This window comes from Delphinapterus leucas, chromosome 9 (assembly GCF_059928025.1).
Source record: "Delphinapterus leucas isolate spDelLeu-1000000601 "Yukka" chromosome 9, BTC_Dleu_Yukka2, whole genome shotgun sequence".
Classification (NCBI taxonomy): Eukaryota; Metazoa; Chordata; class Mammalia; order Artiodactyla; family Monodontidae; genus Delphinapterus; species Delphinapterus leucas.
In genome coordinates, this window is record NC_143137.1 from 96,291,169 (window position 1) to 96,318,810 (window position 27,642).

Sequence of the window (27,642 nt, forward strand, 5' to 3'; positions counted from 1 at the left end):
GTCCATATGGTAGCTGGAGCTACGGTAAACACAGTTTTAAAAAACTGGGTTCTGGTAAGAGGAAGGAGAGGAACGTCTGTTTGTCCTGGTTGGGATCTCAGCTGTTCGGAAAGCAGTGTATCCCTAGAGGTGAAGAAATAGATGTTCTTTGCAGGGAAATAGTAAAAGAAACCGTAGGGGAGGGGAACCGACCGTAAACATCTGTGGCTCCTATTCGGGTGGTGAGTGAACTGTTCCCGTGGTAGGTCCCAGCACCCAGGTTCGTTGGGTTGAAGGTACCCATCCTCTCTTGCCAGCTGGCCCATGTCCTCAGGGGTAGTGTCTGATCTCCTATGCCTTTGTGGCCCCTACATCTTCCACGCGGAGCTGGGCTCACACGCACCGCCCCTAAAATGTTCCCTTGATCTGACCTGGCTTCACCTGAGGCTGTACCATCTGCTAGAAGGGGGCCACATAAGCCAGCTGGCTGCCTCCCTGCTCCGTGCCGGGCTCTTCATCTGGGATCCCTCCCTCTGTTGCTGGGAGTGCAGGGGAGGGCAAGAACCCCCTGAGCTTGTATGGAAATTGCTGTGTGAGTGCTGAGTCCCTCCACACCCCTGACAGCCCATTCCTATGAATGACACACACAGTTTAATACAACTTGAAAGGCATCTCGTCCGTCCCTCCCTGCTCCATCTCTGACCCTCCCTCCAAACTTGACCTAGTATGTCAGTCCCTTGGGAGGGGAGGGGCAATCTTACATGGGGGCTCCTACTCCCAGCAGAGCAGTCAGCCTGCCTTGAGGGCGGTTTTGCACCTGTCCCCCTCGCTAGAGGGTGAATTCCCAAAGTGTGGTCCCTCCCAGGGGGACCAGCACAGGGCCCGGCTCTCATGGACCTGGGAGGTTAGCTGGATGTCTGAATGAAGGCTGGTGACAGCTGGCAGAGCTGCCAGGCCAAGGCTCCAGAGGGCGGAAAGGATAGGTGGGGATACTTCTGCGGGTCCCGAGATGGAGAGGGTCCCCGAGGCCTGAGTTCGTGGCTTGGCTCTGCCATCAGGGGTCCCGCTCACCTCCAGCCGGTCTGGGGCATCTCGCCTCCAGTTCCCATCCGGCTTGGGGGCGGTGTCGCAGACGGCGCGGGGCAGGGGCGTCGGAGCGCTCCGATCCGCACCCTCTGGACCTCGCGTCCCCTCCGACGCTCCCTCCCTGCGGCCCTCCTTCCAAGGCGCGGGCCCCGGCCCGGGACACAGCCCGCAGTTCCCACTCCGGGAAGTTCCAAGCGCGCGCGGCGCCGGGACTGCTCGGCTCCCCCCGCAGCCCCTCCGTCCACGCCCGGCTCCTCCTCCCCTTCCTCCTCCTTCCCCGGGGGTGGGGGGAGCCGGCTCCGGAAGCCCCAGCACCCCCGCCCCGGCCGCCTCTGGCGCTTTGGAGAAGGCAGTCCGCGCGGGAGCGCGCCACGCGGGACCTGAGCTCCCAGCCGCCGCCACCGCCTCGGAACCCCCAGACCATCCCTGAGCCCACACCGACCCCTGAGCCACTGCCCGTCCCGGAGCCCTTAGCGCCCCACCCCGGAGTCCCCTGCCCACCCCGGAGCCCCCACCCCGCGCCCCTCCCCGGAGCCCCCGCCCGCCCCTCCCCGGAGGCCCCCCCCCACCGCCCCCCGTGCGGGCCGCGACCATGGCGGTCCTGCGCGGGGCACCCCTGCTCGGCTGCCTCCTGGCGCTGCTGGCACTGTGCCCCGGGGGGCGCCCGCAGACTGTGCTGACCGACGACGAGATCGAGGAGTTCCTCGAGGGCTTCCTGTCGGAGCTGGAGTCCGAGCCCCGGGAGGACGACGTGGAGGCCCCACCACCCCCTGAACCCACCCTTCCCGTCCGCAAAGCCCAGACAGGGGGCAAGCCGGGGGCGCGTGCGGGGGTGGCCGAAGAGGGTAAGAGCACCGGGTAGGGGTGGCCCTCGGTGTGATGGGGGGCCTCGGGGAGACCTGCACCTCAGGCTTGAATGGCGGGCCTCGGTGGTGTCTGGCCGAGGTCCAGTCTGCCCAGCGTGAGGAATGGCTCTGTAAGGCACAAGAGAGCCCAGATATCTGGCGGGACACTGTGCCAGGCAGAGGTCAGTGCTGGCTTGGAGCCCTTTGGGTTTGGAGACGCATCCAGCAGGTCCACTGCGCAGTGGAACTGGGTCCTCCCAATCCGTCATGCACAGCCCCAAACCCCCAGAGGGACTAGACATGAACTAACTGGGGACTTTGCTGCCCCCTGCCCAGGTCAGTTTGAACGGGAACGGCCCTGCCGTCCTAATGGGGCCACTCAGTCTGATTGTGGCACACACTGGCCGTGCCCACACCACTGCCAGAGTCCCAGCCTCCAGCCTTCCCTGGGAAGGATCCCCAGCACCCTGCTGCCTGGCCTCCTACTCCAGGAGCACAGAGCCGGGGGAGGGCGTTGCAGAAGACCCTCGTCTCCACAAGGCCTCCAGAGGCACTGGGCAGTAGTCCTGGGTTATTGTGAAAATTAAACGAGGTGATGCATCACCAAAGCATTTAGCCTAGTGCCTCTTATATAATCAGCTGTCAATAAATCTTAGCTGTTTATTTTGACCTTCCGGAGGGTGGGCAAGGGTCTTGCTGATCTCTCTCCCAGGAGACTCCAGGGCACCATCCATCATTCCTGAGGTCAGCAGCTCCTCCCCTTCATCCCGCTCTAGATCTTTCCTGGCTCCTCCCTGGGACCCATCTCGGCCTCCCCCGCCATTCCGGTCGAGATTGCTGTCCCGGCCTCTTGCACGCTGCTGTGGCAGCTCTGTTTCTTCTGACTGTCTGCGTTTTGTAGATTTTCCAGTATTTCGGTCATGTGGCCCCCACTCCTCCATTACATTTTCAACAGCATTTGCTCAGGGGCCTGGAGGATTCCTATAGGCAGCCCTAGGCCCTGCCCCTGCTTCCTCCCTCCCCCAGACTCCGAGATGGGCGAGCAGCTGCAGTGCCCACCTATCCTATCTGTCCTCTGTGTGGCCTCAGGACCCCCTATGGTTATGGCTTCCAACCCACCCCAGACTCCTTACCCCTGGATAGGGGATAGCCCATGAGTGTCGCTTTTCTTTGAAGCTTTTCTAGCTTCAGAGAGGCCCCGGGCCCATGCCCTTTACTTCGTGTGGCAGTTGGCAGGGATGAGACTGTCTCCCCCTCTAGACTGGGCACTCTCCCCAGGCCCGGATGGCTTAGTCACCTCTCTGCCCCTTCTGTGCCCAGCACAGAATAGTGGGCCCTGACTGGCCGAGGGGCTGTACGGTGAAAGAGGGGATCGTGAGGTGCTCCTCTGGAGGTTTCGGCAGATGGGAGGACAAGGGCCTACCCCCTGGGAAGCTGAGCTACCCAGGCCAAGGTGTGGTGGTGACGGAAAGCCAGTCCCAGCTCTGCCATGACTGCAAGTGGCTTCACCTCTCAGTTTCCCCCATCTGGGAAATGCAGGGCTAACAGCAGCCCCTCTGCCCAGGTTGTAGGCACCCTGCCGGGGGTGGGGGGGGGGCACATGGGGCATAGAGGGGGTTCTTCATTGATTTTACCTGAGTCTGCATCTTGAACAGCACCTCCAGGAAAAGCCAAAGACAAAGGGAAGAAAGGAAAGAAGGACAAAGGCCCCAAGGCGACCAAGCAGCCCCCGGAGGCGTCCTCCAGGCCGCCCAAGAAGCCCAAGGAGAAGCCACCCAAGGCCACCAAGAAGCCCAAGGAGAAGCCACCCAAGGCCACCAAGAAGCCCAAGGAAAAGCCACCCAAGGCCACCAAGAAGCCCAAGGAGAAGCCACCCAAGGCCAACAAGAGGCCTCTGGCTGGGAAGAAGGCCCCCATCCCAACCCCCTCCGAAAGCCCGAAGTGGCCACTGCCCCCAGTCGCCAGCCCCGGCCTCGAGGAGCTGCCCCAGGAGGGAGGTGTGTGCTGGCTCTTCTGAGACTGTGGGGCTCTGACCTGCTGGGCTGCAGGGAGAGGGGGCTGAGGGCGGGTCCCTGAGGCCCTGCCTCTCGCAGACCCTCAGAGCCCCCAGTCCGGGTGGGCGCTGCGGCCTCACAGTTGTCCCTCCCTCGGTGCCGCTCCTCCCCTGGGGAGGGAGTGCTTGGCAGCCTCGTGGGGGGGGGGGCTTGCTCTCCACCGTCCTGGGATCCGTCCCCTGGGCCCCATCCAGAGCCACCTGCCCACAGCGTCACTGGGCTCTGAGCCTGGAGGGTGCCCGCCTGCGGGGGCAGCTTTGCGGCAGGTCCTCCCAGACAGCAGGGCCTGGGCTCCCCAGAAAGCTGTCCAGCTCTCTGGCCCCCCAGAAATGCCAGCAGGGTGCTTAGAGCTAAAGCAGCCCGGGCCTCCCGGGAGTGAGCTGTTCAGGGGGTGTCGGCAGGGCCCGGGTCTCGTGGAGGCTCACGGTGCAGCCAGTGGTCAGGGCAGGCCTCCTGTCCACCTGCTCCTGGGCTTTGTGTTGCAGACGGGCCCCTGCCAGATCCCTGGCAGGGCCCAGCAGGAGAGACCGACGTGGAGCGCCAGCCTGGTGAGTGGGCGCCGGCCACCTGGCCTCAGGGCACCAACCGCCCTGGCTTGCTGGGTCTCCGGGGTGGGCCGGGGTGGCAGCGTCGGGGAGTGCCTTCGATGAGGCGGCCACACGCGCTCTCCCTCAGAGCCGGAGGAGGAGACGGAGCAGCCCACGCTGGACTACAACGACCAGATAGAGCGGGAGGACTACGAAGACTGTGAGTAGGACCCTGCCCGCCCCCCAGGCCCCGCCGGCCCCGCCTCCCCCCCTGGATCCCACCCCCGGCCCCCGGAGGCCCCACCCTCCCTGGCCTTGGCCCCCGGCTCCGAGCGCCCACCTCTCCCCCAGTTGAGTACATCCGGCGCCAGAAGCAGCCCAGGCCGCCCCCCAGCAGGAGAAGGCCGGAAAGGCTGTGGCCCGAGCGCCCCGAGGAGAAGGCTGAGCCGCCCGGACGGGGGTTCGAGGCCCCGGAGGAGAGGATAGGTAGGATGCGGGCAGACTTGGGGGGCGGGGTGCCAGGCGAGGGGGCTCCGGCTCAACCCTGCCTCCCACCTCCACAGAGCCGCCTCTGAAGCCGCTGCCACCCAACTATGGGGACGGCTACGTGATCCCCAACTACGACGACAGTGAGTGCCCAGGGCCCCTGCCCTCTGCATCCCAAGGACGGGCTGCCTGTGCCTCCAGCTTGGTGGCAGTTACCTGGCCACCCTCTCTGGCCTGGCCGCCCTCCCCTGATCTCCTCCCTCAGGCTGGGTCTTCCTGGCTCCCAACTTCGCCCTTCCCCCCATCGCCCTGAGCCCCAGTGGGCTTCACTCTCGGGCCCTCCGAGCTCCGGTCCTGGCCACCTCGCCCCTCGCCCCTCGGGACTCCCATGCCGCCTTCCGCTCCCTCCTGCTCCCGGCCCCTTTGGACCCCATTCCCCTCCTCCTGGCCTCGGTCCCCATCAACCCCTTGGCCCCAGCTCAGCCCTCCAGACCCCCCTTCCTGCCACAGGTGCCAGTCGTCCTTCGGGGCATGTCCGATGTCCGTGCCCCACTCCCTGCCCAGCCTTTCCCCACCTTTCTCTGGGCCACGCCCTGCTGGGGGGCCAGGCTGGTGACTTCCTCGGGGTCTCGCTCACCCCACCTGTGCCCAAGCAGCCTCCCCCTCCAGGAGGACCCTCCCTCCTCGTCTCAGCCCATCTGGACTCTTTAAGGCCCACCCTGATCTCACCTCCTCACCTTGTGCACCGCGTGCCCAGTCCGGCCCACTGGGCTCCTGTGAACGTAGGAGCCCCGGCTCATGGTGGGCCATCTCATCAGGGCTCTCCCTCCCCACAGTGGACTATTACTTCCGGCCTCCCAGGCCCCAGAAGCCTGACCCTGGCCTGGAAACAGATGAAGAGAAGGAGGGGCTGAGTGAGTGGAACCAGGCTGCCCCCAGCCCCCCGTGCAGGCCTGACCCCCACCCCACCTGCCCCCTGAAGCCCCCCTTAGCCTGGGGCTAAGCCGACAGGCCCTTCCCCGCTTCCACCTTTCAGAGAAACCCAAAAAGGAGGGCAGCAGGCCCAAGGAGGAGGAGACGCATGACAAATGGACTGTGGAGAAGGGCAAGGACCACAAAGGTGTGTCTCTGGGGGCTGGGGGCTGGGCCCACACAACCTGGGTCCCCGTGAGAGGTCCGCCAGACCCCTGGCTGCTCTGGGACCCTCAGCACCACCTCCTCCCTTTGTTGCCCCCAGGGCCCCGGAAGGGTGAGCTGGAGGAGTGGGCTCCAGCAGAGCAACTCAGTGAGTGAGACGCTGGGGGGCTCGGGGGAGCGGGATAGGTGCGGGGGGCTGGGGGGGGCTGTGAGGGCTGCAGCATAGCTACGAGCGCCGGGGCTGCCATGGGCATGTATGGAGGCTGTAGGGCGGGTGTGACGGCGCTGGGGCCGTGCCGTGGCCGCAGGGTGACGGTGATGGGGCACGTGACCCACCTAAGGCCACACATTGGTCCCAAAGCCGAATTTCCTGTTGGCACTCCAGGCCTCCAGAGCCCCTTCCTGCTCTTAAAGTCCTGCAACGCGAAAGGGAGAGGCCCTGGAGTGTCTCTGTCCTGGGCCTGACCCCAGGGGACAGAGCTCGGGGCGCAAGGCAGGTGTGCAGATGGCCCCAATGCAGACAATGCCTGGGACCGGCCAGGCCCTGGGGTGGCTGTCCCTGTGATTTCATGTGAGCCCCATGGTCCCCTGGAGCCTGGCATCATCAGCCCATTCTCCAGAGGGGGAAGCTGAGGCTCAGGGTGGGGAAGCACAGGCTGGAGCACAGCTGCCCTCACTGGCGCCCCCTGATGTGAGGGGAAGTGGGTGCTGGGCTCCTCCATTCTGGGTTCGGTGGAGGGAGGGACGGAGCCAGGGGGCCACCAGCCTGGGGTGCCGTGTCCCCAGAGTGCCCCCCCATCGGGATGGAGTCGCACCGCATCGAGGACAACCAGATCCGGTCCTCCTCCATGCTGCGCCACGGCCTAGGGGCACAGCGTGGCCGGCTCAACATGCAGGTGGGTGTCGGACGGGCCCATCTCCCAGCTGGGTAGGGGTTCCCTGCCTGCTCAGCCCCCCTGCTGTCCCCGACAGGCCGGCGACACTGAGGACGACTACTATGACGGGGCGTGGTGTGCCGAGGACGACTCTCAGACCCAGTGGATCGAGGTGGACACCAGAAGGACCACCAAGTTCACAGGCGTCATCACCCAGGGCCGCGACTCCAGCATCCAGTAAGTCCACCAGGCTCACAGGCACTTGGTGGGGGCAGGTGGCTCCAGGCACAGCTCTGAGTCCCGTTCAGAACTTTCCAGTGGGCCTTCCAGGGCCCTCCCCCGCCCCACCCCACCGCCACTCCTCGGTTATGGCTGGTCGGTTCCCTGGGTCCAGATAAGCAAACCAATCGCCCACGGCCACGCAGCGGGCATGGCAGCCTCTCCCGACATCCAGGCCAACACCACACACCTGCTAGCTCTTAGGTTCTTGGGCCCAGAAGAGGGGGCTCAGGCCGCCTGAGGGCCTGGACCTGGGGCGGGGAGAGAAGCCTTACCCTGACCACCATCCGCTCCCCAGTGACGACTTCGTGACCTCCTTCTTCGTGGGCTTCAGCAATGACAGCCAGACATGGGTGATGTACACCAACGGCTACGAGGAAATGGTGGGCACCTGAGCCCTTGGCTCTATACGCCCCTCGTCTGAACCGCAGGTGGGCTCTCGGCTGGGGTTGGGGGCTGCTCTGAGGCCTGCCTCTTCCCAGACCTTCCATGGGAACGTGGACAAGGACACACCTGTGCTCAGCGAGCTCCCGGAGCCGGTGGTGGCCCGTTTCATCCGCATCTACCCACTCACCTGGAACGGCAGCCTATGCATGCGCCTGGAGGTGCTGGGGTGCCCCATGTCCCGTGAGTGCAGGGGGCTGGCAGGGGCATGGATGGGAAGCTGGGGCAACCCGCGGTGGGCTGGCAGGTGGCCAGCTCAAGGCCCTGCCTGCCCACCCTCTGCAGCTGTCCACAGCTACTATGCACAGAACGAGGTGTTGACCACCGACGACCTGGACTTCCGGCACCACAGCTATAAGGACATGCGCCAGGTTGGGGTGTTTGTCCTGAGGCCACGGACTGGGCTAACAGGGGAGCCTCCCCATAGAGCAGACCCAGGCCGTGGGAGAGGTGTGGTCACTGCGGGTGGGCTGGGGGTGGCGGGAGTAGGTGGGCTGCGTAACTCTGTGTCTTCTCTGGCACCCAGTTGATGAAGGTGGTGAACGAGCAGTGCCCCACGATCACCCGCACATACAGTCTAGGGAAGAGCTCGCGTGGGCTCAAGATCTACGCCATGGAGATCTCGGACAACCCCGGGGATCACGAGTTGGGTGAGGGCCCCGACAGCCCCCTGGAGGCCTGGCCCTCCCCACGCCCAACAGATTATAGAGGCAAGGCCCTGGCACCGTAGCTGGGTCTGCGCCGTTGATGTTTCCAGCTCACCACCTCCCACCTATTTTTGGAGCCCCTTGCTGGGCCCTACAGTCCTCAGCCACCCTCACCCCTCTGGGGATGAGGCCGGTTTGGGTCCTTTCTCAGATCCCCTGGGCCTCAGGCCTCGGGAGGCTGCTTGGTTGCTGAGGCTCCTGCCCTTACAGGGGAGCCTGAGTTCCGCTACACAGCTGGTATCCATGGCAACGAGGTGCTAGGCCGAGAGCTGCTGCTGCTACTAATGCAGTACCTGTGCCGCGAGTACCGAGACGGAAACCCGCGCGTGCGCAGCCTGGTGCATGACACGCGCATCCACCTGGTGCCCTCGCTGAACCCTGACGGCTACGAGGTGGCAGCGCAGATGGTGGGTGGAGGAAAGGGGGTAAGACAGGGCTAGGGTGGGGCAGGGCTGGGGGTGGGCTGCTGATGCTGACCCCCACCTGCTCCCCCAGGGCTCAGAATTTGGGAACTGGGCGCTGGGACTGTGGACCGAGGAGGGCTTTGACATCTATGAGGACTTCCCGGATCTCAACTCTGTGCTCTGGGGAGCTGAGGAGAGGAAATGGGTCCCCTACCGGGTCCCCAACAATAACCTGCCCATCCCTGAACACTACCTGTCTCCAGATGCCACGGTGAGGCTGCAGCCTGGCCAGCAGGGCCTGCGGGAGCAGCCCGGACCCTGGGGTCCTGGAGCTCCGGACTTGGGGGTGGGCTGTGGGTTACCCAGCCCGGGCACTGAGACTGCAGGGCCTTGGAGGGACTGAGGGGGTAATGAGTACCAGTATGGGGTCTACATGGAGGGTGATGGAGGCTGTGGCCCACACCTCACATACTGACCACCCTAGGTGTCCACGGAGGTCCGGGCCATCATTGCCTGGATGGAGAAGAACCCCTTCGTGCTGGGAGCGAACCTGAACGGCGGTGAGCGGCTCGTGTCCTACCCCTATGACATGGCCCGCACGCCCAGCCAGGAGCAGCTGCTGGCCGCAGCCATGGCAGCCGCCCGGGGAGAGGACGAGGAAGAAGCATCTGAGGCCCAAGAGACCCCAGACCATGCCATCTTCCGCTGGCTGTCCATCTCCTTCGCCTCTACCCACCTCACCATGACCGAGCCCTACCGGGGAGGGTGCCAAGCGCAGGACTACACCGGCGGCATGGGCATCGTCAACGGGGCCAAGTGGAAACCCCGCTCTGGGAGTGAGTCAGCCTCGGAGGGTCTGCGGTGGGGCATCTGGTGTGGGCAGGGGTGACTGCGGCTCTGTGTCTGCCCTGCCCAGCTATCAACGACTTCAGTTACCTGCACACCAACTGCCTGGAACTCTCCATCTACCTGGGCTGCGACAAGTTCCCTCACGAGAGTGAGCTGCCCCGAGAGTGGGAGAACAACAAGGAAGCTCTGCTCACCTTCATGGAGCAGGTGTGGGGGCTGCCGGGGGGGGGGGGCGTGCAGGTGGAGGAGTGGGGCAGCATTTGGGGAGAGGGTGGTGAAGGGCGAGGGGACCTCGTGCATGGGACAGGGCAGCAGCAGACCCAGTGGGCTCTCCATGTGGACACCCACCCTGCCTCCCCTGCAGGTTCACCGCGGCATCAAGGGGGTTGTGACGGACGAGCAGGGCATCCCTATCGCCAACGCCACCATCTCTGTGAGCGGCATTAACCACGGAGTGAAGACAGGTACACAAGTGCATACCCCTACGCCGCTCCGCCTCCCGAGGTGGGGGGCACCAAATCTGTACGTGCCGTTGGCAAGGCAAGCCTGGCCTGCCCAGCACGTCCCTGCTCCTCTGGAGCCCCCCAGAGGGAGGGCTAGGGGGATCTCGGACAGGAGGACTGGGGCCTGGGAGGGGGTACTCCTAGGCAGCCGAACCCGTCCTCCCGCTGCAGCAAGTGGCGGTGATTACTGGCGCATCCTGAACCCGGGGGAGTACCGCGTGACGGCCCACGCGGAGGGCTACACCCCGAGCTCCAAGACCTGCAACGTGGATTACGACATCGGAGCCACCCAGTGCAACTTCATCTTGGCTCGCTCCAACTGGAAGCGCATCCGGGAGATCATGGCCATGAACGGGAACCGGCCCATCCCGCACATCGACCCGTCGCGCCCCATGACCCCCCAGCAGCGGCGCATGCAACGCCGCCGCCTGCAGTACCGGCTGCGCATGCGCGAACAGATGCGGCTCCGGCGCCTGAACGCCACCGCCAGCCCGGCCACCGTCCCCACGTCGCCCCCCACCCCCCCGACACTGCTCCCCACCCCCTCCCTCGCCCCCTCCCCCGCCCCGAGTTCTACCCTGGGTCCCTGGCACTTTCCACCCGAGACCACAGCTGGCTGGGAGGAGTCAGAGACCGAGACCTACACGGAGGTGGTGACGGAGTTTGGGACAGAGCTGGCGCCCGAGGAGGGTGAGGAGGAGGAGAGAGAGATGGTCACGGGCCAGGAGATCCCCTTCACCACAGTTGAGACCTACACAGTGAACTTCGGGGACTTCTGAGAACAGGTCTGCCAACGCGCGAGCTTGCACCAGTAGTCACACTGCCCTGGCCTGCTCAGCGGCCATCAGCAAACGGAAAGACCCCCGGTGTGGACCCTGCCAGGAGGGGGCATGAAGTGATGGAGACCTAGGAGCCAGGGTCTGTGTCAGGCGTCTGCTCCACCGGCCGCTCTGCTGCAGGGCCGGGCTGGGGCAGCTTGAGCGAGCCCGGGTGTGGGGGGGTGGTGGGGGCAGACTTCTCCACCATCTGCTCCGGCCACACCAATAAACCAAGCTCACGGCAGATGTGTCACTGACCGCTTGCCATCCTGACCGGCTGGGAGAGGGGAGGAGGAGGGAGGCTCCCTCCACAGGAGTGCCCTGGCCCGCCACCGGGTCTGCCCAGCTCAACACCAGTAAACACTCGGGCTTTATTTACAAAGGCAAAGCTGCCATGGTGCTGACGCCACAGGGAAGGAATAGCCGGGGCCTCTCCGGACAAGGCCGCCTTTGTGAGTCAGGGGCCCAGATCCAGGCCTCCCAGGTCCTCCTCCTCCGCCCCGAAGCCTGAGAAGCTGATGGGCTGGCATGCCAGGCTGCGCAGGTTCACCAGGCAGGCAGTCTGTGTGGTGCTAAAGTCTGGAACAGCCACCAGCAACACTGTCTGGTCCTCGGGGCCTGCAAAGAAGCCACGTGGGGGCACGCCTTAGGTTCTGGGTGAGGCCCGTCTCAAAGGGAAGTCACCAGAAGTGAACAGGAGCCCCCCATCAGCACCATGGGAGCGTGGACCACAGAAGCTCCTTGAGACCAGAAACGAAAAGGGCCAAGGACACCATAAAGGTCCAAGGCTAAAGCCACACTGACCAGAATGAGCTCTGGTGGGGACAGTTTCAGTCCCTGCAGAGCCTGGGCTGTCCACCCATGGGCGCCTGGACACTCCAACACAGGCTTTCTCTGTGAGCCTTGGCCCCAGCTGAGAGCGTGTCACTCGCCTCAGCCCAGGCCTGGGACCCCCAGAAGACAAAACTTACCTCGGATGATTTTGGAGCCAAAGCTGAGGGTGTTGCCACAAAAGTAGACGTGAGGGCACTCCAGAAAGATGAACGGGTCGGTGTTGTAGAAAGGGTAACAACCTGGAGAAGGAGGACCCGCAGCTGAGAGTGGGGCTTCTCAGCCGCAGCACGGAGACACCTACACATCTCGGGTAGGGCTGTCCCGTGTAGGACGCGGGGTGCCATCTCACACACGTGACCCTGTAGCAGCCCTGCAGCTGTCACAACAAAACCATCTCCACACACTGCCACGTGGCCCCAGAGGCAGGGCAGTATGCTCTGCCGCTGCCGCCTTCGCCCTTCTGGGTGGGCACCGGGCCAGGGTGCAGTGCTCTGGCCGGCCCTAGCTCCCACTGTGCTCCCATGGCCTTCAGCCCTAAGCAGGGCCTTGGCCACGAACAGACGTAAGATTCCACAGTAGCTCCCAAAACAAACCAAGCTTTGGGGCTTTTCCTTAGACAGGTCACGGCTAGGCTGGTGGGTGCAAATCCAGGCTGGGAACCCTCCGAGCATGATAGGAGCCCCTTTGGCCTTCCCCGGCCCTTTGCTCCACACCACGTGTCTGAGTCCCAGTACCTAGGGTGTCAGGGGCTGTAGGGCTGACGTGACGGACTTGCAGGGTCCACTCCAGGATCTCCAAGTGGTCCTCCATGCTGCTGTACCGGAAGATGTCACTCACGTTCTGTCCTGACGTCCCCAGGAATCTGCAAGGCAGGGCTCGGCTGACCCCACCCTGGGGGGCCACCGTCTGCACTCCTCCCACGGCTGCCGGCCCAGAGCTCACCTGGCACCCTCACAGGGAGTCCCGAGCCCGACTCCAGGTGGGCCCTCCACAGCCCTGGGCCCAACCCTCCCCTCCTGGTGCCACCAAGGCAGAAGGCCAGGGGTCAGCCTGGAGTGGGGCTACCTGACTCCGTCGATGGTGGCCTGGTAGGGGTTGGTGACCAGCTGGAGCGTGGAGTAGGCAGTGGCCAGTGGGAACATGCAGGGGTGCAGGGGCTGCTGGGGGAGCGTGTAGTTTGTTGGGTCAAATTCGCCTGGCATCACGTCCACGGGCACGGAAGCCTGGAGGGCACAGGGGCAGGGGAGCTCGCAGGGCCCAGCTCCCTCCATACACACCCCACTGGAGTCCACCTTCCCCAGCCCACCTTCCAGTGCCCAACTGCAGTGCCAGAGACCCCGATCCTGAGCACTGGCCTGCCCCCAGCTCACTCACGCTCAGCTGCAGGAGGATCTCGTCCAGCATCTTGACAGCCTCCACGCTGGCGGCCTGGGTTTTCTTGGTTAAGTACTTGGCCTGGGAGGAGAAGCCCATACATAGGCTATCAGGCCCCAAGGGAGGCTTACATCAAAGCCATACCCAGAGTCCCCGCCAGGAGGGCTGAGAGCAGAGCAAAGCCCCACCCGCAGGGGGACAGTAAGAGTTCCGGGCCTCCGGCCCCCACCACCGCCCTCAGAAAGCAGGGCCTGAGGACAGGAGATTCCTGGGTCACCAGACCTGCGAGACCCCGTGCCCGACGCTCCGCAGGGAAGGGCTTGAATGCAGGCAGGCGGGTGCCGTACCTTATTGATGGAATCTCTGCTCTGGGTGTTGTGGCTCAGGAGGTTCCCGGCGAGGATGACCCGGGAGACGTGGGCGGCGCTGCACTGCTCCCCTTCATCCCCAAGCTGCCCCGTCACCACGTCCACCAGCAGCTGGGTGCCCAGCAGGCTCTCGCCCCCGCCTCCACCCAGGCCCAGGCCGGACACCAGCAGCACAAACCTGCCGGAAGAAGTCGGGGTCTTCGTGGGTGCTGGGAGGGCCGCATGGAGCTCCTGGTGGGGCTCTTTCACCATCACAGAGGAGCAGGGGCCAGCGAATGTGACTCCCCCAGACCACTGACCGGACCCAGGCCCCTGCTCCTCACCTGGCCGTGTCGAGGGGCCGTGAGGGCTTCTGGGGAGCAAGCCCTGCAAAGCAGTGGTCCTCCACCAGGAACTTCCCGTCGTCTCCTGCAGAGCCCAGCACAGCCAGGACCGTCCCTGGGGAGCAGCAGAGTCAGGCCCAGGAGGGGGGCCTGAGGGGTTACCACCCCCTTCCAGGCACCCAGATGACAAAACCAGCAGCTCTCCTCTGCTGGTGAATTCTCACTGAGGACTCAGGACTGGGCATCTGCTTCCTGGAGTCAAGTGCCTCCGGGCGCAGGTGGGAAGAACTGACCCCTACCTGGGTCTCACCCACCGCCTGAACCCAAACCCATGGCTGCAAGAATAATGCAGGTGTTCACCAGCACCCAGAGGTGCGGGCCACCCCCTCCCCCCTCCCCACCTGTGACCAGCTTTGCCACGTCGATGGCGCCTGCCAGTTTGATACGCTGCAATTCATCTTCCAAGATCAGTTCATCGTCTGCGTGGATGTATTTGCTCCGAGGAGGCTGGGGGAGCAGGTTGTGCTGGAATTCAAAGATGGGAGTGGTCATGGGGCCAGAGCCCACTCTGGCTCCGGTGCCACATCAGTGAGATGGCCCTGCAGCCCCCTCCCCCATGGGCAGAGGGCCAGCCCTGATTCCCAGGATGCAAGGCAGGTGGCCCCATCAGTGCCCCCGGGGAAGTATTCTGGGGGCAGCCCGTGTGGGCCTCACCTCTTCGCTGACCTCCCGCAGGATGGACGGCTGGAGCAGCATGGCCTTGAAGAGGGTCCCTACCACACAGCACTTCTCCCCAGGCTGCAGCTCACACAGCTTCTTAATCAGGATTCCATTGCCTGCGGCGCGAGGGGTATGAGCTCAGAGACAAGCCCTGCTCCACCCCCTCACGGCCGCCACGGAGCACCGCAGCCCTGGGGCCCTGGCCTCCACGAGGAGGGAGAGAACGTCAAATGCAAGGACCCCTTAGACCTAAAGGATCACTTGGCCCCAGGGGGACAGAGGGACTCTGAATGTGCCTGCACTCTGGATGCCAAGCGTCCTCACAAGAGAGGCAGACATGCAGAGAAGGCGACGTGAAGATGGGGCAGAGACGGGAGGGAGGCAGCCGCGGGCCCAGCAGTGCCGGGGCAGCCACCAGAAGCTGGAAGAGGCAAGGAAGGACTGGAGAGAACGCGGCCCTGCCAACACCTGCATCTCGGAGCCCTGGCCTCCAGAACTGGGAGAGAATAGACTTCTGTTGTTTGAAGGCACTCAGTTTGCGGCTCTGTTGTTTATTACAATGGCCACGGGAAGCTAATGCAGAGTTTTCTTCACTTATACCTAAATTATAACGCTGATCCTTAGAAAGAGGTATGCCAAGTCTCAACACAGCCCTGCCCTAACAATATTACAGTCTCTTTTGAGAGTTTGGATTCTTTCATCCGCCCCACAAATGCCTCGTCATCTGAAAACAGAGATACCCCAAATCCAAACTTCATATCCCCACCCGCCCCATTCTGCTCCCTGTGGAGTCACCAGAGGGCCTGGGATCCCAGAGAACAGCACACAGGAAGCGTTAGGGACGGGCAAGAAGACGGGCGTGGGAGAGGGGTGGTATGCAGGGGTCACTCGGGTGGGCAGGAGGGAGGAACCACGTCCCAGGAGGCCTGAGGGTTTCCTAGTACAGACCCCAAGCCTGGAGAAAACGCTAACAGGAGGTGATGGGATAATGTGGACTCGGGACCAGCCCGTTCCTTAGCCCGGTGACTCCAGCACGTATCCCTCCTGCCCCGGAATAACCAAGAACATCCCACAGATCCACACCCTGGGGAGCGAGGGGGAGTACTTCAAAATAAGATAAGGAGGGCGCCAGCACTGGATAGAAATGCCAGACGCCACGAGAGACAACAGATGCCAAAGCCACAATGTCCACCGAGCCCTCACTCAGCCCCAGGTGGCCGTGCCAAGCCCTATGCTTGGAATTCTTCCACCCCCGACAACACGCCACTGGAGATATTATTACCCCACCACCTGGCTGAGGAAACTGAGGCACAGAGAGATTAAGGAACACGCCCAAGGCTACCCAGCTGAGATCCAGTGTGCATGTCTGAGCACCAGGTAGAACCACACAGCCCTATGCTGAGGGCGGGACATCTGTCCATCCGGGCGGAGTGTGGGCGCCAGGCCAGGCGCCAGCACAGAGAGTGAACCCGAAGGCCCATCCTTGCCCTCACTGAGCTTCCAGTGCAGAGGGAGAGGCAAGAGCAGGAAAGGCGGGATCTGCCGCTGGGCCAAGTGCTGCGAACAGAGAAGGCCCTGCTGGCCCAGGCGGCCTCTCGAAGCACAGGATGTTTCAGCTGAGGTTGTGAAGGAAGCCTGGGGACAGAGTATGCCGGGGACAGAGCGTGCCAGGCACAGGGAGAGCCAAAGGTAAGAAAGGGCTTGAGGTGTCCAGGAAACTTGTGACTGGAGAGAGGTGAATTCTGAGACGGACTGAGCTCTGGGGAGGAAGCCTGGCCACGCAGAGAAGCCACGTGGTGAGTGAATGATGCTGCCTACTGTCAATCACCCAGCCAAGGCCCCATTCATTGTGGGCCCCGCTCTGTGAACAGAATAAAATGGCTGCTTTCTGTCACTGGGCAGCTTTGTTAGAAGAGAAACCTGGCGGGGATATGTATATACGTGTAACTGATTCACTTTGCTGTGCAGTAGAAACTAACACAACATTGTAAAGCAACTGTACTCCAATAAAAATTAATAAAAAAAAGAAGAGAAACCTGGTACCACAGCAGATGCTGCGGTAAAGAATCTAAAAGATGACATTGACCTTAGGCTCGGGAGGGTGTCCTCGAGGACTTCAAGGAAAGTGAGAGAAAGGCATTGGGAACCAGAGGAAGGAGACCCTTGCTATGTGGCAGAGAAAAGGTGAATAACACTTTTGCCTGCAGCAAGGAAAACAGAAAACATCTCTAACATGAGGATGTAGCTGGGAGATCGGGTCAAGTGTTCTCCTGGCTGCGTATAATAAAACCGGAGTCAATCCAGCTGACCTGGTGGGATGGGACAGGCCTGGGAGCCAGTGCTCGCCAAAGCTTTCCCGGTGGTTCCAATGTGCAACCTGGGCTGAAACCCAGCAAGCCTGGTGCTGGGCAGCGGGGTGGGGATGGGGGGCAATAAAAATGAGTAAGACACGGTCTCACCCAGAAAATTTCAGTTTAAAGACATAACACATGAATTGAAAACTACGTGGAAAGCTACCCTTTTTTGTGTGTGTGTAATTTTTTTTTTTAATTTGGCTGCACCATGAGGCATGTGGGATCGCAGTTCCCCAACCAGGGATCGAACCCATGCCCCCTGCATTGGAAGCGAGGTGTGTGAACCACTGGACCACCAGGGAAGTCCCAGAAAGCCACTCTTATAAATAGTAACAATGGGGTGATGGGGCATCACCCAAAAGTTGAAGGTGGTGGGGGTCCTACTTCATCAAGAATAACTTAAAAGCAGGAAAGATCACCAAGGAAGAAATGGGGAAAAAAAAGAAAAAGGCCTGCACTGCCCAGGCCACTTGATTAGGAAAGACAGATGACCCCAAGGGTCTGGAGATCCGTGCCCAACAAACCCAGAAGCACTTCCCCAAACTCATTACTTACCCCAGCGCTGCTGGGCCCGGCTCACCAGGAAGGGCCTCATCTGGATGAGGCGGGTGGCATAAATGTGGGCATACTGCCGGCTGAAGTTGCGCTCCCCCAGCCGGAAGGGCTGCGAAGAGTTGGTGTAAGTCACCACGGGCACCCGGGCAAAGGTAGCGTTGCTGGCTGATGGTGGGGACAGCAGAGTGTGGGCCCTCTGGGCAGCCTGCTCAGAAAACATGTCCGTGCTTGATGTGTCCAGACCGCTGTGGCCGGGACAGGGAGGAGGTGGTCCCTGAAAGGACACAAACGCAGTCCTGCAATCCCTGCAACCTCCGCGGCAGCCGCGTCCCTAGTGTGGCTCCACCGCACCCACAGGGCACTGAGGGTGGGGGAGACTTGTAGTGCACACCAGACTTCCAGCACCTGGAACTCGACTAGGTTGGATACCAGTGTCCCCTGTAACCTGCAAAAAGGGAGATGAGGAAAGCTAGGAAATGCTTCTCCCACCTGGCGCTCTCCAAACCCATCTCAGGTGTCCACTGCCTGATCCACACCTCAACAGAGACAATGATCAAGGTCTCAAATTCCATGCCCCAAATGGAATTCCTCATCTGCCTCCATCCAGCTCCCTGGCACCTGCCCCATCTCAAGGCATGAGGCCAGCCTTATTATTACACAAGCTTACCATAAAATAATTAGCCTATGATTAAAAATATAAATAAAACAAAACATAAATCAGTCACTTCTCTGCTCGAAACCCTCCAAAGGTTCCCCATTTCACGGAATAAAACCCCAAGTCCCTACAGTGGCCTATGAGATCTGCCCCACTGGTCCTGCCCTCCTGTCCCCCCACCAGGAGGCCTGCTCTTCTCCCTCAGGTCCCTCAGGTCTGCTCAAACCTCACCTTCTCCACCTGCAACCCTCCCCTGGCACTTCTGCTCCTCCAATGTTTATTGTTTTCCATGGCATTTACCTTCCAACAGACAATACATTTTAAGTTTATTGTCTGCCTCCTCTGACTAGAATAAAAGCTCCAGGAGAGCAGAGGCATCAGCACCTGAGCCCACTTTCCAGAAGCAGCCCGGAGCCCCACGGAGACGTACTGTAGGCGTCAGATCCACAGCAGGTTCCAAGATCAGTGCGTGGAGCAGCTCAGTCATTTCTTTACATGCGTACAGGGGATGATAATAGTTTGCATGGAATGGGTTAAAAAAGACGTGGCACTAAAACCGATTTCTTCCTCCCGCCTTTTTAGCACAGCTATTAGGTGGCTTGAATTCTGTCCCTACAGAACAGCTCTGGGCTGGGACGGTATCTGAATTAACTTTCTGCCCCAAAGTGCAGAGCGGGGGCAGCGCTCTGGCCGCAGTCTCGATGGAGTCTTGCGGCCTGAATCCCCAGGCCACGGCCCTGGCCCGCAACCTGGGGCCGTCTTGGGGAGTACAGCACAGAGCCTGCTCAGACCTCCCTCGCGAGATGCCTGTTAACCCGCCCCCACGCGAGGACACCCAAAGAGCCAGCCCCCGCAAAGAGCCAGCCCCCCCCCAAGCATCCACGCGGCCCGGGAAACCGAGGCCCCACTCACCTCGCCGCACGCCGCGGCCCCGCCCACAGCCGCGCGCCATCTCCCGCCAATCCGCGCGCCTTGCCCCGCCCACAGACGCATCTCGCCAATCACCGCGTGCTCCACCATGCTCATCATCGCGGGGACCGCCCGCCGCCGCGCACCTCCTCCCGCCACTCCGCGAGCCTCGCCCCGCCCATGCTGCATCCCGCCAATGACAGCGCGCTCCACCGTGCTAATCACCCCCCCCCAGGGCTCGCCCACAGCCGCGCCCGCCCCCTCCATTGACGCGCGCCCCGCCCCTGAGCTCTGCGCGTGCGCGGGATCACGCCCCCTATTCCAAGGGAAACGCGGGGCGGGGTTGCAGCTAAGGGAGCAGTGTGCACTCGTGTGCGCCGTGACGCCCCGACCCGGCCCTTCCCGGAGGCCTGACCCTGAGGTCGCTGCGCCTTCCCGAGAGTTGGCGCCCCTTGCGCCACCCCAGGACACCGCTGGGTCCCCGCTCCTGCGGTGGACGGTGGGAGGGCTGAGGACGATGGTTGCACCGCCTAAGGGGAGCGATTACTCTGCCGCAAGTCCGAGGACAGGGCCAGGCACTGGGTTCCAGAACAGTGGGGGAGGACTTAGAGTTAGGGTCAGGGAAGCGGACTGGCTGGCTGAGGCCTTCCGCACGGGGCCAGCAGCCCTGCCAGCCTCCACCCAACACTTCCTGGTCTCTGTTGTCCTCACTGCCTCTCGTCATCCACACTCCTCCTACCCACCAAGGAATTCTCGTGCCGTCCCGCACTTCATGCGGGCTCTTTTCCACATCTCCACCAATCCACATCGCTTGGAATTCCTAAGCGAGCCCCAGTGGCCCTTCCCCATGACGCTTCCTCTCCACTCCCACCAGCGCCGGGATTCAGTCTCTTTAGCACATGCTGTTCTGCTGGTTCACTCTGCATCTGTTTCTCAAGTCCCAGTCTTGTCTCCGCAACAAAGTAGATAATAGTTATGGATAACACATAAAAGCCCTTGCTATGGACCTGACACTGTTCTAAATTCTTGACACATACAAATTCAGCTAATCCTCCAATAACCCTTTGAAGAGGAGGTAACTGAGGCACTGAGAGGTCACACGGCTAGTGAGTAACAACTAGGATTCACTCTGAGGCAGCGTGACTCAGCCCTGACATTGTATGTGTGCTGGCCCTCTGCATATGCAGGTCAGCTGGACTGCCCATCTAATTACCCATTACTTCACTTTTGTCCCTGCCGTTCAGACATTTGTCAAACATCCAATTAGACTGGATTGGATAAGTCTGCCCTCAGAGGATGTGCAGGAAGCTAGTCTAGTTCACTTACCACAGTGCCTGACTCATGGAAACTCCCAGTTCAGCCTGTATTTGTTGAATGAATAGATGAGCACTTTTCGGGGGTGGGGGTGGGGCGGGGCATGTAATGTGCTAAATGTCTCAAGAGCATTTTCTTATTGAGTCTTACCTTAGCCCTGTGAGGCAGGTACTATGGTCTCCGTTTTACAGAAAGATTCATAGTTGCACAGGGTCACACAGCCAGGGAGCCGGGGGCTGGAACTGATACTTCTACTCAGACATGAAGCTGGGCAGCCTCCCCACTGAGGTCGGCTACTGGCAGGCCTATGTCAGGCACGCAGTTGGGGCAGGTGAGGGGGTGTAGGACAGACCTGGAGGCAACAGTCATACTAGGAATGATGGTGGCTGGGAAAGGGGGGGCTGCGGACAAGTGGGTGTGCTTCCATGGGCGGAACATCCTTCCCTAACTCTCTTCCCCTGGCTGTCTGCAAGGATGGAAAGGCTTAAGTGTTGATTTTCCCAGCCTCCCTGGCAGCCAAGGGTGATGATGAGATCAGATCTGGCAGAGACGTAGGGGAAGTCTGGCAGGGATGGGGGCGGGGTGGGGGGGAAGGTTGGGTTTCTGAGAAATCTGGTTTTGTGATAAGAAGGAGGGGCACAGCCTACTTCCTTTCCCCGTTCTTTCTGTAGTGAATACAGTGCCTGGTACTGTCCGGCAAAGGTGCCAACCCGGATACCACTTAGCTACTGAACCAGGACCAGCAATTGCTAACTTCTTATTTTATTTTAGAAAAGGAACCCCTAATTTGTTTTCCCCACTTTGGATTTTCTGAACATGAAATGAAACGTTTTTTTTGTTTGTTTGTTCTTTGGCAGCACTGTGTGGCATGCGGGATCCTAATTCCCCAACCAGGGATCAAACCCGCACCCCTGCATTGGAAGCACAGAGTCCTGACCACTGGACCACCAGGGAAGTCGCCCAAACATGTTCTTTTTTTTTTTTTTTTTAAATAAATTTATTTATTTTTGGCTGGGTTGCGTCTTCATTTCTGTGCGAGGGCTTTCTCTAGTTGTGCCTAGCAGGGGCCACTCTTCATCGCGGTGCACGGGCCTCTCACTATCGCGGCCTCTCTTGTTGCAGAGCACAGGCTCCAGACACGCAGGCTCAGCAGCTGTGGCTCACAGGCCCAGTTGCTCCGTGGCATGTGGGATCCTCCCAGACCAGGGCTCGAACCCGTGTCCCCTGCATTGGCAGGCAGATTCTCAACCACTGCACCACCAGGGAAGCCCCAAATATGTTCTTAAATGAAGTATGTAGGTATATAAAAGAGCAGAGGGGTCCCAAAAGGCTGAAGTGGTGTCTTTGGGATTGGGCCCCTCAAATAAGTATTAGTTTCCATTGAAAACAAGGGCTGGGTGGAATGGCATTACAGGGAGAGGGCCTTCAATGATGCTCACTAATGTGGTTTTATTAAAAAAATTTTTTTTTATTGTGGTAAAATATATATAACATAAGATTGACCGTTTTAACCATTATAAAGTGTACAGTTCATTGGTATTAAGTATATTCACATTGCTGTGCAACCATCACCACTGTCCATCTCCAGATGTTTTTCATGATCCCCAACTGAATCTGTGTATCCACTAAACGATAACTCTCCATTCCCCCTAACCTAGCCCCTGTTAACCTCTAATCTATGTCTCTGTGAATTTGCCTATCCTAGGTATCTCATATAAATGGAATTATACAGTATCTGTCCTTTTGTTTCTGGCTTATTTCCATTAAAATATCTTCAGTGTACATCCATGTTGCAGAATGTATCAGAATTTCATCCCTTTTCATGGACAAACAATAATTCAGTGTATGTGTAGAACACATTTTGTTTATTCATCCGTTGATGGATACCGATTTGGGTTGTTTTCATCTTTTGGCTATTGTGAACAATGCTGCTGAGAACGTGGGTGTACAAATATCTGTTTGAGGCCCTGCTTTCGATTCTTTTTGCCATATACCCAGAAATAGAATTGCTGGATTAAATGGTATTTCTATGTTTAATTTTTTGAGGAACCATCATTCTGTTTTCCACAGCAGCTGTACCATTTTACATTCCCACTAAGAATACACAAGAGTTCGGGCTTCCCTGGTGGCGCAGTGGTTGGGGGTCCACCTGCCGGTGTGGGGGATGTGGGTTCGTGCCGCGGGGCAACTAAGCCCGTGCGCCACAACTACTGAGCCTGCGCTCTAGAGCCCACGAGCCACAACTACTGAGCCCGCATGCCACAACTACTGAAGCCCGTGCACCTAGAGCCCGTGCTCTGCAACAAGAGAAGCCACTACAAGTGAGAAGCCTGCGCACTGGAACTAAGAGTAGCCTCCGCTCGCCACAACTAGAGAAAGCCCGCGCGCAGCAACAAAGACCCACCCAGCCAAATAAAAAAATAAATAAAATTTTAAAAAAACAAAACAAAGGTAGTTGATTAGTTGGATATCAGTATCAGGGAGACACAGCATTGGTGGGAGGTTGGAGGACTGGGTTTGGGAACAGATGGAAAGCACAGGAGGGCCGTGAAGCTGGGAGCACAGCAGTCATCTCCTGTCTGGAGTTCTCTGATCTGATGCCAGCCCCCAGGGTTCCCTCTGCCCTTAGATTACTCGCTCATGAAACAGTCTGGGTAAGGTAGTCCAGCTGGCTGGCCCAAGTGCCTGCTGCCCGCTGTGTAGATGAGGTCTGAGCCCCTCGCCTCTGTAGGGTTGGTTACCAGGAACTACCCCCATCAGAGCCACACACGTTCTGAGAGAAGTGATTCCCCATGGGAATCAGTGCTATTAGAAAGCGGACAGGCACTGAGCTGGGAAAATGACCCCTGTCCACTGCAAGGCAACTCCTTGCACTATGGAAGCAGAAAGCTGTGGACATTCGCAGGGAGGGTGTCGGGGGTCAGGTCAGGCCAGCAGCGGGAGTCAGAGGGGGCAGGACAATCAGGCTGGAGCTGGGCTGACCAAGGCACCTGGGGAGGTGCTGGGGAGGGCAGCCTTGTAGGGGTGGGAGGAGGACAAACTCTCACCCTTGTAGGGGTGAGAGTTAAGGAGCGGGTCGGGGGAGGATGGTGGAGGTGTTGCTGACGGCAGAACGGGGCGGGCAGGGATAGTAAGGCTCTATTTTGGAGCTGGGTGGCTGTGCGTGTCAGCAGAGCATCCTGTGGGCGGGGGCAGGGCCAAGGCGAGTTGGCAGGTGGAGGTCAGAGGCTGTTCCAGACCCCTGGGGTAGCGCAGACGGACACTGAAGGGCAGCGGGCGGCAGAGCTGGAGGGGACAGTGAGAGAAGAGCTCCCCCTTTTCCCCGCAGCCACAGCTCCTGCCCCTTTCCTCCGAGCTGTCTCCTGTGGCCGAAGGCCTGCCTGGAGAGAAACCGCAGACCCCACGGACCCACAGAACCTACAAAGCTTCCCGGTCTCAGGCTCCAGGAGTCGGGACATTCATAATATCGCTATAATCATTCACGAGACATTCCCCGAGCACCTGCTACGGGCCAGGCTTCGTGCTAGGGATGGGATGACGCACGTCTCTAAGCTTGTGTTGTTGAAGCCGGGAAGCTGGGCTGACCTAAGGGTGGTCTGGACAAGCCCTAGGTGGAGCATGGCCCAGACCTGTGTCGGGAGATGGCTTCCTAGGGAGGTGGTAGCTGTGCTGGGGCCTGAAGCCCAAGGAGGCCAGAAGGCCACATGCGGGACCTGTGAGGGGGCGGGCACAGCCCTGATGACCACCAGAGCGGTTCCAGCACCTTCTGGCTCAGCTCCCTCCAGCCCGCACCCTCAGCACCTCCATGCCCTGTGTCCTCCATCAGAGGAGCTGGTCTCAGTAAGTCTCTAACCAAAAACCATGGGTGCCTGGGGTACCAGTGAGCCGTGAGCCAGTTGGAGTGGGCCTTGTTTCCTGTAACCGAAGGTCAAAATGAAGGAAAGAATCTCAATTGTCAGTTCATCTTTCTTAAAGTTTTGGCAGTGCTACTGTTGGGACTCAGGGTGGGCCATCCCATAATAGGCCACAATGGCATATTGATTATTTTGAATTAAAGTTACTTAAGAAATGACCAATGCAGGAGGGACACCCTAAGCCTCCTTTCTGTCTCCCTGAAAGCAGGAAATCACCTCTCTTGCGAAAGGTGGGCTCCCTACGCCTGGAGGGAGAAGGGCACCCTTATTGCTAGAGACGGGAAATTGGGGCGAGAAGCCTGTATGAACACACCTTGTGACTTTTTAAATTTACAACCCCAAACCCAAATTCTGTTTAGATTCTTCCCCAGTTGAGCCCTCAAAACCTCAGTTTCTTCATGCTGTCAACTCCTCCCAAATTGGTTTCTTTGTCTAAAAAGTATAAAAGCTGCCTGCTTTGGTGGCTTCTTAGGTCCCATTCCCATGAGACCTCCATGTGCAGGAATTAAAATGTGTTTCTTTTTCTCCTGTTAACTGGTCTTGTTCAACTTTATTTTTGGTCCAGCCACAAGAACTCACGAGGGGAGAGGGGAAAATTTCCTCCTCCTTGACATTATTTCCTCCTCCTCTTATCTATGACAGCAAAACAAACCATCCCAAGTCTTACTGACTTAAAGCAACAATTTCCTATTTCTTGTGGTGCAGTGGGTGCCCCGACAGCTCGTTGTCTCTTCCTGCCTGAGGTTGGACATGGCCATTTGACAGCAGCTAGGGGTCCAACAATCTCGGTTCCAAGTCCAGCCTTCGGTGGGATGGCCGAGGGCCAGGGCTCTCTCTCACGTGACCTTTATTCTGGGCTCTGCCTTGCACAATGACTTCCCGTTCCAAGGAAGTGAGGACAGAACCACAGGCTGCTTGAGGCCACCAAGCCATGGGCCAGCCCAGGTTCCAGGGTGGAGAAACAGACTTGGCCTCCTGATGGAGCAGCTCTGCATGAACTTGACACACAGAAAGCCTTGACTATGGTGTGATTGCCCCACTGTGGTATGCAGACGAGCTGTGGCTCGCAGGGGCTCTGTCACCTCAAGACAGACGACAACTCCTCCAGCTTGCCACCCTTTCAAGGCCTTCACCACCTCCCCTCCCCCCTCCTTGCTGCTAGGAAACTGTCAGGTCACCTGTGCAGACAGCACCCATTAACTGTCTGGGGTACCAGCCCACCCCCAAGACATCTGCACATTCCTCCAGCTGCACATTGAATAAGGAAAACAAAATCAAATGCTGCAGTGGCCCCCACCCTGTGGATATGCCTGGTGGTCCTGAACTAAAACTAGTGTCTGTCACAGGGGGCTTACTCTGGGCTGATCTCAGAAGAGGCTGGCAGGGTGTAGGTGAGTGCTGTTAAGAGGTATATATCAATAATTCACATGTTTTCATTTTCAGCCCCTGGGTGTGTGTGGGGGGCCTCCACGTGTGAGGACTCAGCCCGTCCATGGGCTCTCTGGGGCCACCTGTGGCCAGTTTGTTGTCCTGGAGAGGAAGACCCAGACTTATAGCCTTAGTGCCACATGCTTTGCTCTGGGATCAGTCCGCACAAAGATCGACAGCAGATTCAAACTTGGCTGTGCCACCTCCGGGCTGTGTGTGGCTCTGAAAAGTTTGCTTAACCACGGGGTGCCTCAGTTTCCCTGCCGCTGAGGTGGGGATAATGGCCATACTGTGTTGGTTAGGACTAGGTTCTGCTATAAGTATAAAAAAACTCCAAATAATAGGGCTTCGATCACATAGAAGTGTTTTTTTCTTTTTTTTATAAATTTATTTTATTTATTTATTTTTGGCTGTGTTGGGTCTTCGTTGCTGCGCGCCCGCTTTCTCTAGTTGTGGTGAGCAGGGGCTACTCTTCGTTGCGGTGCGCAGGCTTCTCATTGTGGTGGCTTCTCTTGTTGCAGAGCACGGGCTCGAGGCGCATGGGCTTCAGTAGTGATGGCACGTATGCTCAGTAGTTGTGGCTCGCGGGCTCTAGGGCAGAGGCTCAGTAGTTGTGGCGCACGGGCTTAGTTGCTCCGCAGCATGTGGGACCTTCCGGGACCAGGGATCGAACCCGTGTCCCCTGCATTGGCAGGCGGACTCTTAACCACTGCACCACCAGAGAAGCCCGATTACATAGAATTTTATTTCTCTTCTTGTGGACAGGAGGTCTAGCTGTCATGTGGTGCCCCCAAGTGTCAGGGACCAAGCTGGGTCCAGCTCACGCCCCCACAACAGCCCTGGGGGTCGTATGCCAGGAAGGGAGGTAAAGAAGGGCACACATCTGTCTCTTAAGGGCAAAACTGATACCCACTGGGTCACGCCTATTGGCAAGGAGGCTGAGAAGTGTAGACTTTACTCTGGGGCTAGAGGCTGGCAATGAGGAGTCTGCCACGTGTGGCCCTGGAAGGTACCTCCACAGTGCCTGGTGCAGGAGTGCTCAACAAGCACCAGGCGCTGTTCACATCCAGACATGCCTCTCCTTCACAGATGAGGAAACCGAGTCCCAGAGAGGGAGCAGGGGTCGTTCAAGGTCACTCACCTACACGATGAGTGTGGCCCCCTGACTCCCAGGCCTGCTCCTTTGCCGCGGAGAAGGCCTCCCCCAGCACGGTGCCTCCCTCTGCATCTCCACATTCCTGGCCTTTCAGACCAGAAGAGTCTAGAAGGCTCACTGCAAAGAGGCAAGTGTATGTAGACCTATTATTTACTAGTCTCTCCAGTGTAACTGCATCCTTGCTGCAGTGAAATCAGAGCAAAGCACCAACACTGAGACCTCTCGGATCAACTCAGTCACCCAAACTGGGGGACTGGACCTCTCAGCCTGCTGGGAGAGGGCCTGGACCAGAGGGTGGGCGAGGTGGGCTATGGGGAGAGTGACAGCCATCAGACCCTGTCAGCTAATTCTCCGGACAGGCAACATCTTCTGGAGAAGCAGACGGATCGCAGATTTCTCATGCCAGGGCAGAACTGATAAAAGAGGCTCTCTCTAACTTTATCAGTGGTGTCAAAATGGCTAAAGAAAGAATGTGAGCCCTGCCTCTGAGATGGGGTGGAGGCAGAGCAGGGACTGGGGCCCGGGCTGGGGGTTGCACAGTCTCAGGATAAAATTAGAAAATACAGCGAACAGGGGCCTGGATCCACCCTGACCATGCGCTGCACACCTGGCCAGACCGGTGAGGCCACTCTGTCCCCACGCTCCCATCCCCCACCTCCCACCCCCTCCAGCGAGGCTGAGGCTCCGGTGGGATGGAGCTTCAGGCGAAGCTAGGGTGATAATTCAAAAAACATCTCCTGCCAAC

At 59.6% G+C, this 27,642-nt stretch overlaps 2 protein-coding genes across 10 annotated transcripts; one reads left to right on the forward strand and one right to left on the reverse strand.

The window, feature by feature from the left end:
- Positions 1–1,587: 1,587 nt before the first annotated feature.
- On the forward strand, positions 1,588–11,614 carry AEBP1 (AE binding protein 1). 4 transcript variants are annotated; one of them, XM_022593071.3, is made up of 21 exons: positions 1,589–1,910; positions 3,566–3,907; positions 4,450–4,512; positions 4,640–4,711; positions 4,843–4,977; positions 5,055–5,120; positions 5,814–5,891; positions 6,014–6,097; positions 6,215–6,262; positions 6,901–7,010; positions 7,087–7,226; positions 7,567–7,651; positions 7,751–7,895; positions 7,998–8,083; positions 8,239–8,362; positions 8,630–8,826; positions 8,915–9,094; positions 9,308–9,659; positions 9,740–9,879; positions 10,037–10,136; positions 10,347–11,608. In XM_022593071.3, the coding sequence occupies exons 1-21, from the start codon at positions 1,658–1,660 to the stop codon at positions 10,952–10,954; spliced, it is 3,408 nt and encodes a 1,135-aa protein (XP_022448779.2). In that variant the 5' UTR covers positions 1,589–1,657; the 3' UTR covers positions 10,955–11,608. The 4 variants fall into 4 exon arrangements, with proteins under 4 accessions (XP_089773975.1, XP_089773974.1, XP_022448779.2 ...); XM_089917849.1 differs by having other exon boundaries at positions 1,588–1,910; positions 10,037–11,612; XM_089917850.1 differs by having other exon boundaries at positions 7,751–8,083; positions 10,347–11,611.
- On the reverse strand, positions 11,346–19,124 carry POLD2 (DNA polymerase delta 2, accessory subunit). 6 transcript variants are annotated; one of them, XM_089917852.1, is made up of 13 exons: positions 19,089–19,114; positions 18,607–18,665; positions 17,913–17,966; positions 17,522–17,795; positions 14,607–14,728; positions 14,294–14,417; positions 13,893–14,007; positions 13,549–13,747; positions 13,202–13,282; positions 12,893–13,050; positions 12,562–12,689; positions 11,965–12,066; positions 11,346–11,611 (listed from the first exon to the last, which is right to left on the reverse strand). In XM_089917852.1, exons 2-13 carry the CDS (start codon positions 18,661–18,663, stop codon positions 11,451–11,453), a joined length of 1,575 nt encoding a protein of 524 aa, XP_089773978.1. In that variant the 5' UTR covers positions 18,664–18,665; positions 19,089–19,114; the 3' UTR covers positions 11,346–11,450. The 6 variants fall into 6 exon arrangements, with proteins under 6 accessions (XP_089773978.1, XP_022448780.1, XP_089773980.1 ...); XM_022593072.2 differs by lacking the exon at positions 17,913–17,966 and having other exon boundaries at positions 19,089–19,124; XM_089917854.1 differs by lacking the exons at positions 17,913–17,966; positions 19,089–19,114 and having other exon boundaries at positions 18,607–19,001.
- Positions 19,125–27,642: the final 8,518 nt, after the last annotated feature.

Coding starts and splice junctions, on each gene's coding strand:
- AEBP1 (XM_089917848.1), top strand. CDS start 1,658: ATGGCGGTCCTGCGCGGGGCACCCCTGCTCGGCTGCCTCCTGGCGCTG. Junction 4,712..4,842: donor GCGGGAGGACTACGAAGACT/GTGAGTAGGACC, acceptor CCTCTCCCCCAG/TTGAGTACATCCGGCGCCAG. Junction 4,978..5,054: donor GGCCCCGGAGGAGAGGATAG/GTAGGATGCGGG, acceptor CCACCTCCACAG/AGCCGCCTCTGAAGCCGCTG.
- POLD2 (XM_089917852.1), bottom strand. CDS start 18,663: ATGACTGAGCTGCTCCACGCACTGATCTTGGAACCTGCTGTGGATCTG. Junction 17,796..17,912: donor TTCCAGGTGCTGGAAGTCTG/GTGTGCACTACA, acceptor GTGTCCTTTCAG/GGACCACCTCCTCCCTGTCC. Junction 12,690..12,892: donor GCCACCATCGACGGAGTCAG/GTAGCCCCACTC, acceptor CCTGCCTTGCAG/ATTCCTGGGGACGTCAGGAC.